This window comes from Megalobrama amblycephala, linkage group LG18 (assembly GCF_018812025.1).
Source record: "Megalobrama amblycephala isolate DHTTF-2021 linkage group LG18, ASM1881202v1, whole genome shotgun sequence".
Lineage (NCBI taxonomy): Eukaryota > Metazoa > Chordata > Actinopteri > Cypriniformes > Xenocyprididae > Megalobrama > Megalobrama amblycephala.
Genome location: NC_063061.1, coordinates 31,752,499 through 31,772,303, shown reverse-complemented (window position 1 = coordinate 31,772,303; position 19,805 = coordinate 31,752,499). Strand labels below are relative to the sequence as shown.

The 19,805-nt window shown below is 42.3% G+C and overlaps 1 protein-coding gene and 1 long non-coding RNA gene across 3 annotated transcripts; both read left to right on the top strand.

Annotated features, from left to right (window-relative positions):
- Nucleotides 1-850: 850 nt before the first annotated feature.
- Nucleotides 851-17,582, top strand: LOC125252764. Its single transcript, XM_048166328.1, has 4 exons — nt 851-1,316; nt 16,651-16,701; nt 16,794-16,925; nt 17,090-17,582. Exons 1-4 carry the CDS (start codon nt 881-883, stop codon nt 17,371-17,373), a joined length of 903 nt encoding a protein of 300 aa, XP_048022285.1. The 5' UTR covers nt 851-880; the 3' UTR covers nt 17,374-17,582.
- LOC125252767 lies at nt 1,486-2,147 on the top strand. 2 transcript variants are annotated; one of them, XR_007181277.1, is made up of 3 exons: nt 1,486-1,523; nt 1,763-1,894; nt 2,076-2,147. It is a non-coding gene; the product is annotated as an uncharacterized LOC125252767 (long non-coding RNA). The 2 variants fall into 2 exon arrangements; XR_007181278.1 differs by lacking the exon at nt 1,486-1,523 and adding an exon at nt 1,618-1,669.
- Nucleotides 17,583-19,805: the final 2,223 nt, after the last annotated feature.

The following is a 19,805-nucleotide window of genomic DNA, read 5'->3' as shown; positions in this document are numbered from 1 at the left end:
TTGAATTCAGGTGTTTCAATCACTTCCATGGCCACAGGTGTATAAAATCAAGCACCTAGGCGTGCAGACTGCTTCTACAAACATTTGAGAAAGAATGGGTTGCTCTCAGGAGCTCAGTGAATTCAAGCATAGTACCATGATAGGTTGCCTCCTGGGGATTATGGGATTATGGTGTGGGGTTGTTTTTCAGGGGTTGGGCTTGGCCCCTTAGTTCCAGTGAAAGGAACTCTTAATGCTTCAGCTTACCAAGACATTTTGGACAATTTCATTTTCAATTTCATGCTCTTTGTGGGAACAGTTTGGGGATGATCTCTTCCTGTTCCAACATGACTGCACACCAGTGCACAAAGCAAGGTCCATAAAGACATGGATGAGCGAGTTTGGTGTGGAGGAACTTGACTGGCCTGCACAGAGTCCTGACCTCAACTCGATAGACACCTTTGGGATGAATTAGAGCGGAGACTGTGAGCCAGGCCTTCTCACCAACATCACACAAATGCGCTTCTAGAAGAATAGTCAAATTCCCATAAACACACTCCTAAACCTTGTGGAAAGCCTTCCCAGAAGAGCTGAAGTTGAATCCTGGAATCAACCCAGGAGCTAGCGTGCAGATAAGACAATCTATTCACGCGACCGGAGGTTTCTGTGATTTTTCCCTTCATGTGCTATAAGGTTACCGACTGCTGAGAGAGGATAAAGAGATAAACTTCTACCGAGCCTGCAACATCCCTTTGTTTATGATTCATAATCAACTTTAATTACTTTTCTTTATCTGAGGCAATATAGGTCATGTACAAAACAGTAAATCAGGACACTATAAAAGGAACATGAGAGGTGTAGGGATGAAAGAGCAAGAGCTGGAAACAAACATCAGTGAAGAATGAAGGCTTTAGTATGTATACTGCTGCTGTTGGAAACCTTTGTGTTTGTCGTTCAGCAGCAGGTAGATGGAGGACTCAATGAGAATGAGATCAGTCAACAGATCAGCTCTGAGGACGGAAGACAGAATCCACCTCAAACAGACACTTTGAGAGCTGAAGCTTCAACTGACAGCCAACAATACTGTGATCTGGGCATCCCTGACATCCATGCAGCACTGAGAGAACTGACCGCCACCGTTACAGAGCAGAAAGAAAAGAACAGAGAACTGACCGCCACCGTTACAGAGCAGAAAGAAAACATCAGAGAACTGACCGCCACCGTTACAGAGCAGAAAGAAAACATCAGAGAACTGACCGCTGCGGATACAGAGCAAAAAGAAAACATCAGAGCTTTAGAGATGCAACTCAGGGATGAGATGAACAAGAAAAATGATGGTACCTTCCAAAACATTCACTCTTATCAATGATCCTCAAAGTAAAACAAATGTAAATGTTAGTGTAAAGTTGAGTGTATACTGTGTAAATTGTTTTTATCTATTACAATTAGTAGTATAAATGTCATTTAACAGAATCTGTATTCCTTTACAGGAATTTCAAATCTTACTCTGAGTAAAGTGGAGGAGTTGAGAAAGGAAAATAGAGGTGAAAGTGTGCTTGAATGATAAATTCCATCTATACATTTTCAGCATAATTCAGTAATATTATCATTTAACAGAATCTTTATTCCTTCACAGATATTTCAAATCTTACTCAGAGTCAAGTGGAGGAGTTGAGAAAGGAAAATAGAGGTGAAAGTGTGCCTGAATTATGTTAAAATCAGTGTGTACATACTAAGCATAAGAACAACAAACCACAATTTTGCTTATGTCTTTAAACAACAGACAGAGAAATAGCTTTTTCAGCTGGACTGATGCAATCTGGCAGTGGATATATTGGTCCTTTTACCACTGAAATCACACTAACCTACAAGAACGTCTTCACAAACATTGGGAACGCCTACAACCCAATTACAGGTAATTATCAATGAAATGGAGTCATAAACCCTTCTGCTCCATTCAGACCTCTCTGCAGTTGTGTAATGTGTATAAGAGAATTAAATGATCTTCCATATTTCAAACTATTACTCAGTGTGTTTGGTAATTGAGAAATCATACAGGAAACAGCTGATTCTGTATCTCTTGTTATTTGATTCAGGTATTTTCACAGCCCCACTGAAAGGAGCGTACATGTTCAGAGTCTCTGTATTTGGTTATGGTGGAACTTCAGCAACTGTATCCATTTTTAAGAATGAAGAGCACATGGTCTTAGCACATGATGGTCAGGCTCAGGGTGCGTTAGCCTCCTCAAATGGACTTGTGTTGATCCTGGAGGTTGGAGATGTTGTATATGTGAGACTTTGGTCTGGCAGGAGAATATTTGAAAATAGCAAGGAGAACCTCAACACTTTCAGTGGTTTCCTACTGTTTCCTTTAAGATAACAAGAGCTTTGCAGAATGTAATTCCAATAATTCCGAACCTTCGGCATATAATTTAAGATTAAAATCATGAAGAATCATTAACATATGAACCTGTATTAATAAGGACTGTGTGTTTGAAGTTTGCAATAGATTACTGTATAAAAGTCTGAGCTGTCTATATGTAACTGTATAAAGTGTTTCAGAATGAAGGCTTTAGCATGTCTACTGCTGCTGTTGGAAACCTTTGTGTTTGTTGTTCAGCAGCAGGTAGATGGAGGACTCGATGAGAATGAGATCAGTCAACAGATCAGAGTTGTTGTCAGCTCGCGTTGTGTGTAACCCATTGTTGCGGATAATTTACGTAGCGTCATCTAGTGTGAACACCACAACAACTTAAATACTCTACAGAAAGTCATGTAGTCTGAACAGCACAGTGATCTGCCCAACGTTTAAAGTCCTGTAGTGTGAACTAGGCATTACTCACAACGAACTTAACCTGGATGAAAGCAGAGCTCCATTGTCAAATATCAAAAGAAACATTGTCATGGCTTTCAAGGTAGAAACATCTATTCATGTTAAATTAAAATAATACTGTTTGTATGTGCTTTATAACAGGGCATCAACAAGGTGCAGGATTGTTTTGCACAATTTTAAACATCCCCAAAAGCTCTGCAGTCACAACGCGGTAGCTAATTTCCACACATCTGAACTATATAAGAAAAAACTAAACAATTACACTTGCAACATATACATACTTGCATATCTGCAGAATACACATACTTTCTACATAAAATAAGCCTAAATTACAAGATTACAAACCCAATTAAGGATAGTAAGAGTCATTTTCAAGTACAAATATAAAACATTTGTTTTATTAAAAGTTAAAAAAAGTTTTTAAAAAAGTTGTAATTTCTGTATACAGTATAAACAGCTTGTGAATATGAAAATATTAAATACAATTATACAATGTTAAAATATTTGCTAAATAACCTGGTTGTATTGTTTTATTTTTGTAATGTTTTTTTAAAATCATAATTTTGTTATAATATTGCTTTGAACTGCTTGCTACAACCCCAATTGGGATATTTTATAAAATGCAATAAAATTAAGAATCATTTGTTCATTCTCTTTAACCTTTATTTTACTGAGAAAAAATACAAATAAAAAGATTTTCAATGTTTTCACTGGCCAAATTTTATTTTATTTTGTAAATATAAACCAATTTTGATTTTTATGGCTGCAACTCACTGTTGTAGCACGTGCAGAATGAGGCCTGGCATTGTCTTGCTTCCCAGGAAGGATGTCATCTTGATGGCAGTATATGTCTCTGTGCCACCACGTCAATGGTACCTTCACACATATACAAGTGACTCATGCCGTTTGCACTGATGCACCCCCATAACATGACAGATGTGCTCTTTTGCACCTGTCACTGATGAAAGTCTTGGATGGTTTCTTTCATCTTTGGCACTGAGAACTCATTGTCTGTTTTTTCCCAAAAACAACATTTCACAAGTTCACACTTACAAATAATCAGATACAGTAAATCGTATGCGTATTTGGCATGCTGTCCGAGGAGAGGGCTCTGAGCTTGGTATTTGGCCTGAACCCAGAATACATGTATAGGTATGTTGATTGCTGATTGCTGGTTGGAATGATGTGACGATTAGTCAGATCATTTGAATGCATTTCTCCCAAACTTTGTTAATAAAGAGTTCACACTTACAAATAATCAGATAGTAAATAGAGCTCTGTATTTGGCCAGAGCCCAAATAGTTGCAACTAATGTAGTACAGCAGCCAGAAATTACGTTGATAACCCAAAAACTTGCAGGTGAGCTACTGCTGGAGCTGAGTCGAGAATGTTTATGCAATGTATTATAGAGTTGCAAGCTTGGGGGCGGGGAGCGCGAACATTTAAAGGGGACACGCACTGAATCTGCACATTTTTAATTATACCCCAAAATAGGTAGTTAAAAAATTTAATAATAAAAAATCTATGGGGTATTTTGAGCTGAAACTTCACAGACACATTCAGGGGACACCTTAGACTTCTATTACATCTTGTAAAAAAGGGTTCTAGGGCACCTTTAAGAAGAAGAAAACACACAAGTGACACTTTATGATTTATAAGCCGTTTTCCTCATGGGGACCGATATTTTCTTATCCATTTTTACTATCCATTGGACATTTGGTCTCCATATCAAAAGGAATATATGTAACACACAAACAAATACTATAGATTTTATACATTCTCTGCAGTTTCACACCTTGTATGTATTCCTGTGTGTTGGAATATTGCTTTTGGAAAGCTGAACATCAGTTCACTGGAATTTTTATCCTCAGTACCATTATCAGTTTATGTGGGTTTATATAATCTTTCAAAATGCTGTTTATCTTAGAGTCGGCATGAAGAGGAAGTTGCAATTGTCTTTTCTTCTCTACTGTGACATCTATCCGAGTGAAACGCCACCTGAAATGAGAGAGTGGGACTTGATTTCGTAATTTGGGAATTGATTGGATCGTTGGAAGTTGGGCGTTGCTAACAAAATGGAGGCAGATCTGAATGGCCATTTGGGGATTTCTCTCCACCGGACTTCCTGTGAGCACCCTAACGTTACTGTAAGAACTTTATTTATTGAGGATGACGAGGACGGTCAATGGCACTATACGGTGAGAGAGCTTGCAAGAGAGACTGACTGACTGACAGTGTTTGTCCGTTGGTGCGGAGCGAGCGTTTTCGGTTCATTCCTATGGAGGTTGAGCCTCACGCTCGCCTTCCATATGAATGAATCTAAAAATGCTCTGGTCTCTTGCTCTGCTCCCGTGGACACGCAGCCTGACTGTGTCCTCCACCAGGTTCATTTCAATGTTGACTGGCATCAGCGGTGGTTAATTCATTGATCTCTATAAAGTGAAGCATAAGTTTATCCCCAGCGACGGCATTTACCCCTTACGTCACTGGATCTGCTGGCAGTTCCAGATAGCTCCGCCCTCACGCCATAGCATGTGACATGGAAGAGACAATGAATTGTTTTGAGAGGGAGAGCTGGGCTATGTCCAAAATCGCCTTCTATACCCTTAAATTTGAAACTGTTTTTGCACTATTTGAAAGGACAGCCATTTAACTATTTATTTATTTACACAGTCATTCTTTGTGTTGATATGAATCAGTGTGTGTTCAGGGTTTGATCTGAAGCTTTTACTGCAGGCCTGTTTAACAGCCTGAATGTCATTTTTGCAGTAACACTATTTTTATGGTCCCTTTTGAACATTCTGTTGACTATAAGTAACTTTGCAAGTACATGTCAGTTTATTCTAACATAATCCTGACCAGTCTTGCTAATACTTTACTGACACTCTAATGAGAGTTATTAGACATGCAGTATGCAATATTACTTATAGTCAACAGAATATGTTAAAGGGACCATCAAAATAAAATCTAAATAAACCAGTTTTTGCTTCTATATGTGTCAAAAAATACACTTTGGTTATTGATTTACTACTATATACTTTATTGTGGTTTACACACCCTGGCAGCACCTATGATGAAGCAAAACAAATAAAAAAGTCCAGAACCTGGGCCATATCCAGATCACAATCTTTGTTGCATTAATTTCCTGTTATCACATTGCTTTGAAACAATCTATTATAAAAAGTGCTATATAAATAAAGGTGAACTTGACAGGAAAATATAGGATTTAATCTGAACACTAGGATAATGAAAGTTACAATCACTTTAGCTTTCAACATTATCAGCTGTAAAAGGAAAGATTCTCAAAGCTTTTAAAGCAGACAAAGTTATTTATTAAGTTACATGTTTCAAAATAGAGACAAAGAATGGAAAAGCATACTTTATAGAAAAACTTAGTTGTAACAAATAATGCACTGCTGTGAAGGAGAGACTGTAAAAGCCTTTCTTGTAGTAAGAGGTTATGCACCGGTGTGCAGGAGCGGCACGTTAAAGCCTTTCTCCCAGATCAACAGTTACCTTTCCTTATTAAACCCTGAGCAACACATTGTTAAACACGAGTGGAATACCAAAACCAACTGACAGTAAACTGAAAGATAAAGCAAATGGGTGGAGATAAATACATTAACATATTCTTCTCAATGCATGTTTAAACAACAGCACCTAGATTGTACATTAAGATATTTTAATATGAAGTTCACCACAATTCAGTTCAGTTTATAAGAAAACCTATGAGTGAGTAATAATTAACAAAGGTAAAAACACAGCTCACAAGTCAATGTCAAAGTTATCATAAATGCAAAAATCCACTTTCCCATAATCCAGGGCATTCTTTTACATGACAAGTTGTAAATCAGGTTAATAATTACATTTTATGTTTTTATACATGTTGACATGAAAAATAAAAGTTAAAGGGACATTTTGTGGATTCGGCTGTTACTGCTCTGAGACTCTCACTCCAAATTAAATCAGTTTATAGTGAAAATTTTAGAGACAAAATTGCTCATCTTTTGCTGTTAATTATTCATTCATTATATTTATATTAAATAAATTAAAATTATGAATAATTCATGACACATTCATATAATTAGGCCTATTTTATTAATCGACAATATTAAACTTTGCTTTTAAATTAATATAAATATAATACATGCTTTATATATAAAGCTTTTAAACAGATTAAGCTTGCATGTATTCTTTTAAGCTCTTTGTGAAACTATATTAATTATTTGGCCTACTTGTTTGGCACACTTTAAGGTGCACACGCTTTGCAACTCTGGATTAACCCTGAGTTGATAGAGAAAGTTTATAACGAGCGTTGTGCAACAGTTAATCCTGATCTAAATCAGGTTGGATTTATCTGGATTTGTCAACTCCAAACCTACTCTGAAACTCAGAGTTTGTTCAACTAGCTTCATGCAACAGGCCACTGGCTGGGCAAAAAGGCAAACGGGTAATCAAAAACCAAGAGACATGAAACCAGGAAACATTCAGAGATGCAGTGTAAATATCTAGCAAAACCTCACAGTGAATGACAGAATGAACAGGCTAGATACAGGCAGAGGTAATGAGGTAAAAGACACACAGGTGTAAACAATCATGGACGATTAGTCTGGGCAAAGGATTATGGGGAATGGAGTCTGTGATAGTGATAATAGTCTTGTGCCCTCTGGTGGTAATCACAGGCACTCTCACTACTGATCGTGACAGTGGCATGATATCATTCACCAGAGAAAAAATGTCAACTCGTTCTTTAGGTTAAAAAAAAGTAAGGCACTTACAATGGAAATAAATGGGCCAGGCAGTGAACATTTAAACTCAAACTGTTTCAATAGTATAGCCACAAGGCTTAAACATTATATATGTAAACATCACTTAATAGTTTTTTTTTCTGTATACATTTATATCCAATGTTTCCTCTTTTTTTTGTCATAACATTAAGCTGATAAACCTGGTAACTGTTGTAAGATATGCACATGGATACCAGAGAGTGGAGTGACCATCTATATCAGGGGTCAGAAATATATCAGAGGTCAGTATAATCACTAACACGTGACAATAACTAATGTATTTAATTTAAATTAAGTCACTTTTACATGGATGTACATTTTGAGGTAATCATTCTTTACAGTCACACAGCCTGTTTTATTTAGTTATTGTAGGTCCAATAAATACTATTAAAGTGTGAGATTTTAACCTGCACAATCGTACAAATCAGACATTCACGCAACCAGAGGTTTCTATGATTTTCCCCACACATGCTATAAGGTTGCCGACCGCTGATTAATTACAGTTATTTTCTGTTGAGATCAGCATAGTGTCACAAATGTTATGAATAAAGCTAAACATCTACTGATCATGGAACATTCCTTTAAAGGAGTCATGAAGTGCATTGTTTTATAATGTTTCCTGGGGTGCACTTATAATGTTACTATGCTTTTTACATCAAAAACTGACAATTTAGAAATAAAAGGCATTTTTCCTACCCTGATTTTAGCCCTCTGATTTGAACGCTCTGTTTGAAGGGGCATGTCTGCTGTGAGATTTCAGTGTAAATGCCCACTGCTATGATTGGCTAATGTCTTTCCATTTGAAATAGCTAAAATTACTCTCAAAAACTTTTAGCATGTTTTTACTAATACTGTTCTCTAGGTTAACTAATCATGAAAAGTGTTGCTCTGCATTTAAATCTATAACATTGTATTTCGATTGTGGCATGAAACTTTAAGGAATATAAGATCAAGAGTCAAACTTTACTAGAGAATCCAATGGAACATACAGGAACACAGGAGATATACACACTTACAGCAAACGATAACCAATCAACCAAGATGAGTGTAATGACTGTTTATATACAGAGTCCAGATGAGTGCTAATGATGATGATTGACTTCAGGTGCGTGTGATGGTGATGACGTGCAGGTGCAGGACAGAGGGAATGCTGGGAAGTGTAGCGCAGGAACCGGTGACTGTAACAGTACTTCCCCCTCAGGCAAGGTGTGTCCTCGTGCCGTAGAAGAAAATCCAAAGGGGAAGGCCGGAGGGGGTTCAGGAGGTGGACGGTGAAGCTGGAGGATGAGTCGGATGGAGGCCCAGTCACCAACCAGGATGATGGACATCGGCAGAGACGCTGAAGGGAGAAGCCATGGTGGTAAAGGCATCAGCACCACCTTGGGGACGAGCGAAGGCGGCTGCGGCGATGGAAGAGGAACCCACGGCGCAGATGAAAGACAGATGGAGCGGTTCGATGCCGACGACCCAGGCGACCGCGCCACAGTGACGACCTTCCAAGTAGGATGCAGGGATCTTGAGGGCTGAGGTGTAGCTGGAGCGACCGAGGGCGGCGACGGAGCCTGAGGGAGGGCGGAGCTAGCTGGAGCAATAGGGGTGGAGGACCGGAGAGCAACGGACGGCCTGCAGGTCCATTGCGTAGGTGATGTGACGTCCGACCCAGGTGAAGTTGGCAGTCTGAGGCAGCTCTGCAAAGCCAATGGCTCGAAGGTCCCAGCAGACGACGAGGGAGGGAGGAGCATAGGTGAAGGGTCAGGGCAATGGGTTGAGGAGGAGAGATGAGAACGGATGCTGGAGGCAGAGCCACGGTATCCTCATGCCCCGGAGAAGATGGCTCACAGTAGTCCCGCGATGTAACCACGTCACTGAGAGGAGGTGATGGTGGTGTAGCGGGACTGATGGGTGACAGCTCGGACAGGACAGCAGACTTGGTTGGGGTCGGGGAAGAAGGCAGAGATGGAGATTCAGTAGATACTTCCAGTAGAGGAAGCGGGAGAGAGAGGCTGGTAGGAACTGATGAGTCCAGTAGAGTTTTCACAAGGTTGGGGAGTATTATTGAGGTTGATGGACTCACTCTCTGTGACGGGCGGGCTGGCAGGGCTTCTGTCCTGCTTGTCGTCCTCGACGCCTACTCCCTCGACAATGGATGGGACCCCCGACTCGAACTTCTCCTCTGTTGGAATCACCTCAGGCTCCGGGATGATGTCAGGCTCGGTCGTTCCTCCTGGCACAGGCTCTGACGTCACGGCGGGGTCGTCATCTCCATCTGCGGTGGGTCTCTGGTTGGGAACTGGGTTCGGAGGGGTTCCGGATCGGGGCCACTTAAACTCCAAGCATTTCAGCATGGCCTCCCTCCGGTTAAAGCTGGTGGTGTCTGCAAGATCGCAAGGTCCATTGTAGCTCGCCTCGTTCCAGTACATCTTCCTTAATTCCTCATCCTCCAGCTGGCTGTTGTCACAGACACGTCAGGTTCCACCTCACTCCCGTATCCACGCACTCAATCACCAGTCTACTAATCACCGCCACCTGCACATCATCACCGCAGTCATCAGCACACAGTTAAATACCACACACTCACACACACTCATCGTCCGGTCTCGTTTGTGTTACAACCAGTTGTACGCTTACCTTCAAGGAATCCAAAGTGATACTTACCTGTCTCCATTGTCTCCTTCGTCTCCATCGTCTTCGGATCTCCTCGTGTGCTTACCTGCCTGTGTGTGAGTGTGTTCGTCTGCCAGCTCCAGCGTCTCCCTCCAGTTCCATCTGCATCATAAAGTAAAGGGCAGTATTACCTCTCATTCACCTTCAAGATCTTCACCTTCATCTATCTACTCACCTGTCTCACTGCTGATCATTACAATAAACTGTTACGTTGATTTCATCTCTGCCTCCGGTGTCTCTGTCATAACAGAAGACCGGACCATAACAACTATCGATCAGCATGAGCCATCACGACCCGTTTCAAGAGCTCGTGGACGCACTGCGACGAGCACTCACTCCACAACCACCGTCACCGTCACCTGTATCCACCGCCGCGGCTGCTTCCGCATCCACCATCACCGCTGCTTCTCCAATGTGCACCGCCAGTCCCATGGCCAAACCGGCGCCCTTCTCAGGATCGGCAGAGGACTGCAGCGGATTCTACCACTGGTGAGAAATTGTATAATTTAAAACAAGGTAACAATACTGTTAACGATTATGCCTTGCAGTTCCGAACGCTCGCCGCGACCAGCGGATGGAACGAACAAGCCCTCATCACCACCTTCCGACAAGGTCTGGAGCCCAACGTGCGGCTGCATCTCGCTGCATACGAGGACTCCATAGGACTCGAACGTTTCATCCAGCTCGCCATCCGAGTGGGTTCTCGTATGCAGTCGTGTCTCCATGAGCACCAGGGCCAGCCACTAGCCAGCACTCTCTAGCGCTAGCGCTCTCCAGAACCAGCCACCGAACCTATGCAAGTGGATAACTCCCGTTTGTCACCCACAGAAAGACAAAGAAGGCTGACCCTGAATCTGTGCTTGTATTGTGGATTACCTGGGCATGTCATCTCTGCATGCCCAACCCGTCCTCCTCGACCCGTGGTGAGTGCTATCATTCCCTCTATCCAGAACATGAAACCACTCACTACCATTGTAAACCTTACTGCTGCTGATGTTTCCATTCCAGTGGTGGCACTCCTCGATTCAGGGTCAGCAGGAAACTTCTGCTACCTCCATCGAGAGCCCTGTGGAGAAACGCTCCATCGACATACCTCCCGATTACGCCCCCTTCAGCGACGTCTTCTGCCCGCAACGCGCCTCCACACCGGCCATGGGACTGTGCAATTGATCTGTTACCGGGTGAGCCAGTGCCTAGGGGACGTATCTACCCCCTATCAGTGCTGGAGGAGAAGGCCATGGAGGAATACATCAAAGAGGCCCTTAACCAAGGATACATCCGCCCGTCTACTTCCCCTGCTGCTTCAAGCTTCTTCTTCGTGGCCAAGAAGGACGGAGGCTTGCGGACCTGCATCGATTACCGGTCACTGAACAAAATCACCGTCAAATTCCGGTACCCACTTCCCCTCGTCCCAGCGGCCCTGGAACATCTCCGCGGTGCCACTGTGTTCACCAAGCTGGACCTCCGCAGCACGTACAACCTCATCCGGATACGCGAGGGGGACGAGTGGAAGACCGTCACGTCCACCGGTCACTACGAATACCTCGTGATGCCGTATGGCCTGGTCAACGCCCCCTCCGTATTCCAGGATTTCATCCATGAGGTGCTCCGGGAGTTTCTCCACAAGTTCGTGTTGGTCTATATCGATGACATCCTGATTTACTCCAGGACCTTGGCCGAACATCGCCACCACGTTGCGGAGGTCCTCCAACGCTTACGGCAATACCATCTGTTCCTGAAAGCAGAGAAGTGCTCATTCCACCAGCCCTCTGTCCACTTCCTGGGATATGTGATTGATCACAGTGGCATCCGGATGGACGAGGGGAAGGTATCTGCCATCCAGAACTGGCCAGCTCCAAGCACCATAAAAGAACTCCAACAATTCCTTGGTTTCTCCAATTTCTACCGTCGATTCATAAAGAACTACAGTACCATCGTCAGCCCACTCACCAACCTCCTCCGTAAGCAGCCCAAGTCTCTGTCCTGGTCCCAACCTGCCACAGAAGCTTTTGAAACGCTCAAGAAGGCCTTCACCACCGCTCCCCTCCTCGTCCACCCCAACCCGGACCTACCATTCGTCGTGGAAGTGGATGCCTCCACCACAGGAGTGGGAGCGGTCCTATCACAGCAGCAGGGGAATCCAAGTAGGCTCCATCCATGCGCCTTCTTCTCCCGCAAGCTCAACCCGGCGGAGGTGAACTATGACATCGGGGACCGTGAACTCTTGGCTGTAAAACTCGCCCTTGAGGAATGGAGGCATTGGTTGGAGGGGGCCAATCACCCTTTCCAAGTACTCACCGACCACAAGAACCTCGAATATCTGAAAGCCGCCAAACGACTCAGCCCTCGCCAAGCCCGATGGGCGTTATTCTTCTCAAGATTCCATTTCACCATCTCATACCGACCTGGCTCTAAAAACCTGAAAGCCGATGCTCTCTCTCGTCTCCACGCCCCGGAGGAAAAGAATGAAGAACCCGAAACCATCCTACCTGAATCTATTTTCGTCAGCCCCATCGAATGGTCAGAAGAGACCTTACCCTCCTCCAATGCCTCCCCACGCACTCCGCCGGGTTGTCCCCAGGGCTTGCGCTACATCACCAGGACACGACGCACTCCACTTCTGCACTCCGTTCACACTTCACTTGGCACTGGTCACCCAGGGGTCAATGAAACCCTCTCGCTGCTCAAACAGCGCTTCTGGTGGCCAACGATGTCAGGAGGTACGTGCAGGGCTGCAGGGAGTGCGCCATCTCCAAGAGCCCACGCCATCTTCCCACCGGCAAGCTCCATCCTCTGCCCGTTCCTGAGAGACCCTGGTCACACCTGGGAGTAGATTTTGTCACAGATCTCCCCGAGTCTGATGGTAACACCTGCATTCTGGTCGTCGTAGACCGCTTCTCTAAAGCCTGCCGTCTTATTCCCCTGGAGGGTCTACCAACAGCTATGGCCACAGCAGAATTAATGTTCAACCATGTCTTCCGTCACTACGGAATCCCCGAAGACATAGTCTCAGACAGAGGACCACAATTCGTCTCGCGGGTATGGAAGGCTTTCTTCTCACTCCTGGGTGTGACCGTCAGTCTGTCGTCTGGATACCATCCTCAGTCGAACGGGCAGACGGAACGGAAGATCCAGGAGATTGGCCGCTTCCTGCGTACCTTCTGTCACGGCCACCAGGACTCCTGGAACCAGTACCTGGGCTGGGCCGAGTACGCCCAGAACTCCCTCCGCCAAGCCACAACAGGATTAACACCTTTCCAATGCGTGCTCGGCTTCCAGCCCCCACTGTTCCCCTGGGACGGGGAACCCTCCAACGTTCCTGCTGTCGACTACTGGTTCCGGGAGAGCGAGAGGGTATGGGACTCAGATCACCACCAGCTGCAGAGAGCCCTGCGCAGGCGCAAGACGACAGCCGACCTTCGGCGCTCCCACGCTCCAAACTACCAACCGGGGCAGAAGGTCTGGCTGTCCACCAGAGACATCAAGATGCGCCTGCCCTGCAAGAAACTGAGTCCCCGCTTCATTGGCCCGTTCACCATCCTCCAACAGATCAACCCTGTCACTTACCGGTTACAACTCCCAGCACAATACAAGAGAATTCACCCAACTTTCCATGTTTCACTATTAAAGCCTCACCACCCTTCTGTTTTTCCTCCCACAGAACCTGACGTGGCAGCCGTCGAGCCCCCCCTTCCACTCATTCTGGATGATGGAACAGCCTACGTTGTACGTGAGATTCTGGACTCCCGGTGCCGTGGTGGTCTTTTAGAGTATCTGGTGGACTGGGAGGGCTACGGTCCCGAAGAACGCTCATGGGTTCCCAAGAATGATATCCTTGATCCAGCTCTGTTACAGACCTTCCACACCAACCACCCAGACAGACCTGCCCCACGACCTCGAGGACGACCACCACGACGTCGGGGTCCACGGCCCTCTGGAGCGGGCCGTGGGAGGGGGGGTACTGTCACAGACACGTCAGGTTCCACCTCACTCCCGTATCCACGCACTCAATCACCAGTCTACTAATCACCGCCACCTGCACATCATCACCGCAGTCATCAGCACACAGTTAAATACCACACACTCACACACACTCATCGTCCGGTCTCGTTTGTGTTACAACCAGTTGTACGCTTACCTTCAAGGACTCCAAAGTGATACTTACCTGTCTCCATTGTCTCCTTCGTCTCCATCGTCTTCGGATCTCCTCGTGTGCTTACCTGCCTGTGTGTGAGTGTGTTCGTCTGCCAGCTCCAGCGTCTCCCTCCAGTTCCATCTGCATCATAAAGTAAAGGACAGTATTACCTCTCATTCACCTTCAAGATCTTCACCTTCATCTATCTACTCACCTGTCTCACTGCTGATCATTACAATAAACTGTTACGTTGCTTTCATCTCTGCCTCCGGTGTCTCTGTCATAACAGCTGTTGACGGCGAAAAGAAAAAACAAAAAAGTCGTGGCTCTCCTGAGCCAAGGCAATGAATTTAGCCCATTCATCCATTGTGTAGAAACACGCACGATGAGGAATATAAGGTCAAGAGTCAAACTTTACTAGAGAATCCAATGGAACATACAGGAGATACACACACTTACAGCAAACGATAACCGATCAACCAAGATGAGAGTAATGACTGTTTATATACAGAGTCCAGATGAGTGCTAATGACGATTATTGACTTCAGGTGCGTGTGATGGTGATGACGTACAGGTGCAGGACAGAGGGAATGCTGGGAAGTGTAGTGCAGGAACCGGTGACTGTAACAGTCGTTGAGTGCATGAGCATCATTGCAACTAAATTTCTGCAAACTAACAAATGCTTTCATCATAACTAACAGTGCAAGTGATGTAATTAAGAGATTCATTGAATAAAATGGTAGCGTTGGCGCGAGTCCAGAACTCAGTCACTGATAAACTCGCACTGTTTAATTGACAGCTACAGCGATTGCAAAGGGAGCATTCTTTTATTGCTTTCTTTATATAATTTAATCACTGTTTAAATAACAGATTATTTTCATCCCACTAAGAGAAAGAACATGAAGTTGACCATTTAGTCACTGGTTTGATATACTGATATACTATACTGACTGTACATGAATCATTATATCAGATCAGGCATTAGAATGAACAGTTACTTACATGTTGTTGCATTACTGTCGAGTCCATATAATAAAAGTCGGTTTGCAAAGCCTGTGCCGAAATGTGATTGAGATACCAAAGAATGCACAGTGAAATGTAATGAATACAAATAAATAAAGCTCAACTGGGACATTCACATGTTGAAAATAAATAACCATATTCCTAGCAATGGGATACTTTGAAAGGTAACATTATTTTTAGTTCTGTATTGCTCTTCTCTCCTCCTCATCTCACTAACATGCCAGTGGGCGGGGATATGTTGCAATGATGAAGTAGGCATTGATTTGTTCTGCAGAGAGTCGGCATCTCTCAATGACAGGCACATTCCAGGTTCAGTTGTTTGCTGGACCTAGAGTCAATAAAAGCTTTTATTGGACTAACAAGGAAGTTTTCAGTTCTGAGACTTACAAGATATATTTATAGTACGATGACCTCTTGTATATCAAAAGCTCAAGGAAAAGTTGATTTCTCAATTCATGACCCCTTTAATTATGATTAATAATTAACTTGTCTGGAGCAAAATAAATCATGTACAAAAGACAGTAAATCACGACACTATAAATGGAACATGAGAGGATGTGGGGATGACAGAGCAAGAGCTGGACACAAACATCAGTGAAGAATGAAGGCTTTAGTATGTATACTGCTGCTGTTGGAAACCTTTGTGTTTGTCGTCCAGCAGCAGGTAGATGGAGGACTCAATGAGAATGAGATCAGTCAACAGATCAGCTCTGAGGACGGAAGACAGAATCCACCTCAAACAGACACTTTGAGAGCTGAAGCTTCAACTGACAGCCAACAATACTGCAATCTGTGCTTCACTGACATCCATGCAGCACTGAGAGAACTGACCGCCACCGTTACAGAGCAGAAAGCAAACATCAGAGAAATGACCGCCACCGTTACAGAGCAGAAAGGAAACATCAGAGAACTGACCGCTGCGGATACAGAGCAGAAAGAAAACATCAGAGAACTGACCGCCACCGTTACAGAACAGAAAGAAAACATCAGAGCTTTAGAGACACAACTGAGGGAACAACAGATGTTTATCCTGGAAGAGCTGAACAAGAAAAATGATGGTATCTCACCAAAACATTCATTATTTTATCAATGATCCTCAAAGTAAAACACAAATACATATTTATTGTATAGTGTAAATGTTAAAGAGTGTATACTGTGTAAATTGTTTAGATTATTTATTACAATTAGTAGTGTAAATGTCATTTAACATAATCTTTATTCCTTCACAGAAATGTCAAATCTTACTCTGAGTCAAGTGGAGTTGAGAAAGGAAAATAGAGGTGAAAGTGTGTTTGAATGATGTTAAAATCAGTTTATACATTCTCAACATAGAGTAATATATCACAATATTGCTAATGTTTTTCATTAACAGACAGAGAAATAGCTTTTTCAGCTGGACTGATGCAATCTGGTGGTGGATATGTTGGTCCTTTTACCACTGACATCACACTAACCTACAGGAACGTCCTCACAAACATAGGGAACGCCTACAACCCAGTTACAGGTAATTATCAATGAAATGAAGTCAAAATCTTCTGCTCCATTCAGACCTCTCTGCAGTTGTGTAATGTGTTTAAGAGAATTATAAAAACTATTACACAGTGTGTTTGGTAATTGAGCAATCATACAGGAAACAGCTGATTCTGTATCTCTTGTTATTTGATTCAGGTATTTTCACAGCCCCACTGAAAGGAGCGTACATGTTCAGAGTCACTGTACATGGTCATGGTGGAACTCCAGCAACTGCATCCATTTATAAGAATGGAGAGCACATGGTTGTAGCACATGATGTTCAGGCTCAGGATCGGTTAAACTCCTCAAATGGAGTTGTGTTGATCCTGGAGGTTGGAGATGTTGTCTATGTGAGACTTGGTTCTAGCACAAGGATAGCAGATAACTGGAATAACTACAACACTTTCAGTGGTTTCCTACTGTTTCCCTTAAGAGAATAGGTGATTTGCAGAATGTGATTCCAATAATTCTGAACCTTCAACATACGATTTAAGATGAAAATCATGAATCTTAAACATATGAATGTCTATTAATGAGGAATAACATGTGTTTGAAATTTGCAATAGATTACTCTATAAAAGTCTGAGCTGTCTATGTGTAAATTTGTATAAAGAGTTCCAACACTGAGACAGACAGGACCCATGTTTCTCACATGTGAATCAAGTGTTTTGTTAAAGTAGTAAATCTAGAATGTTAAATAATACATTTTTAAGTATAACTTGTTACTGATCCTTGATCTGTATCTCTTTATCCTACATAAATAAATGGGAGAATAAAAAAACATTGTGGCATTTTCTTTTCCTCATATTTTCATGAATATTTCCCCAACCATGCTTGCTATCAAGCACTCATGATATCATATTTATTAATCAAATTTTGCAATCAAAATAATTGATTATGTGGTGGCAGTTTCCATAAATGTGATTGTTTTATTTATCATTAGGACAGCACGTTTACCAGATTATGTATTATGTTTGATGCACAACAGTCTTACATACATGACACAAAGGAGAAACAAAATGCATTAATCTTGTTTATTTTGGTCTCTTTCCAAATTTTGATACATTTTACCTTTTAAAACAACCTATGGACATTTTCTTCAGGTGTGGAAAGGGGGATGTTGAGTGCGGTGCACAGCCTTACACAAGTCTTCACAAATCTGAAATCGTTTTATTTATTTATTTATTTATTTTAAACTTGTTAGGCTATTATAGAGAGCTAGGCTAGTCTAGTGGTATACCAGCTTTAATAACATGATCACTTACGATGGGCCATTTGACCAAAATCTATAGGCTACGCAAAGCACAGCAAAACAAATACTTCCCCCATAAGTAAAAAGTTCTCAGTTATTAAATAATCAAGTAAACAGTCAGTAATAAAATTAGAACAAAGAAAATGACAATAGGATAAATAAATACAACAGATACAGTTCTTTAAAATTTAAGTAGCCTACAGTTTTATTTTATTTAACATGAACGACACAGACAGCAGCAGCTATATTAGGTTGCTTTCACTTTAAGACACAGTAATGTGCAGATCCAATACTGACACATGCCCCAAACTGGTTTTGTTTGTTTACTTAAGACAGTTTTATGGTGCATAATTAAACACCTTTACATTATTTATTATGATTCTCAGGTTAAATCTAATCTAAATTAGAAATCTAATCTAAATTAAGTCAAATCTAATCTAAATTATAAGCACTTTAAAATACAATCAGAGAGAAGACTTCTCCGTGGTCTGTTTCAGGCACAACGACTTAAATTAATGCCACGTGAGGCAAAGTTTAGTTATAAAGTTATAGGCTCGGTAACACTTTACATTATGAGTAATAAGTCATTTACAAATGCATTATAAATCATTAATAAGCAGTTATATCTGCATGAATAAAAAGGGCGACTTTAAATTTTTTAAATAGACCAAATAGTGATCTGTTTTTAACTCACATTTATACACTGCTGTGGATAGGCATCACAACCTTTTTGGAGAGTATCATGGGTATGACAGAAACTTCTGGTAAGCATAGTAAGAAAAGTGACAGTCATGAGATATTAATAAGAAAACCACAAATACAACACCCTTCAGTCTAATTATGATAGTCAATTTTTTAATTACCGGTAAATAACATGTTAAATAACATATTTATAACATGTGAGTTAAAAACTGCTCCCAATTTAGCAGGTATTCCGTTAAAGTTGCCCTTTTTATTCATGCGGTTATAACTGCTTATTAATGATTTAAAATGCATTTGTAATGACTTATTAATCATTAACAAACACCTTTATACACCTTTATACAAAGAGAACCTTAATGTTGTTACATGTGCACTCTGTTTTGGACTTGTTTTAGACTTGTGTTGTGCCATTTCCCTCCACTAGTTTGTTCCCATAGTTACTGATCACCTCATTATCACCACCAGCTGTGTTCCATCACCCACTTTATTATCTTGTGTATATTAGCCCTGTGTTTTCAGTCTTGTGTTGTCCGGTATCATTCATGTGTAGTGCGGTTGTCTCCTCGTTTTACCTGTCCGTGGATTACCTTCTTTGTGGATTTATTAAAGAGAGTTATACTTCTATCCTCCTCATCATGCGTGTTAATGCTCACAACCAGCTATTGTAACAGAATACCGGACCAAAACAGTTAAAACAGATTGCAGCGTGTTTTTTGTTTTTCATTCCAGTGTTTTTCGTGTTTCACTTTTTTCTCCGTCACAATGTACACACCCGCATTTCTGTTAATCTGCCTTGAGCAGAAGGACCGCTCCCTCGAGGCACATTTGGACGATTTTTTTGTTTTTAGTACCATCTACTCATTTCCCGGACAGCAGCCTTTGCAACTTCCTGTATGCTGGCCTCAACACTGCCACCAA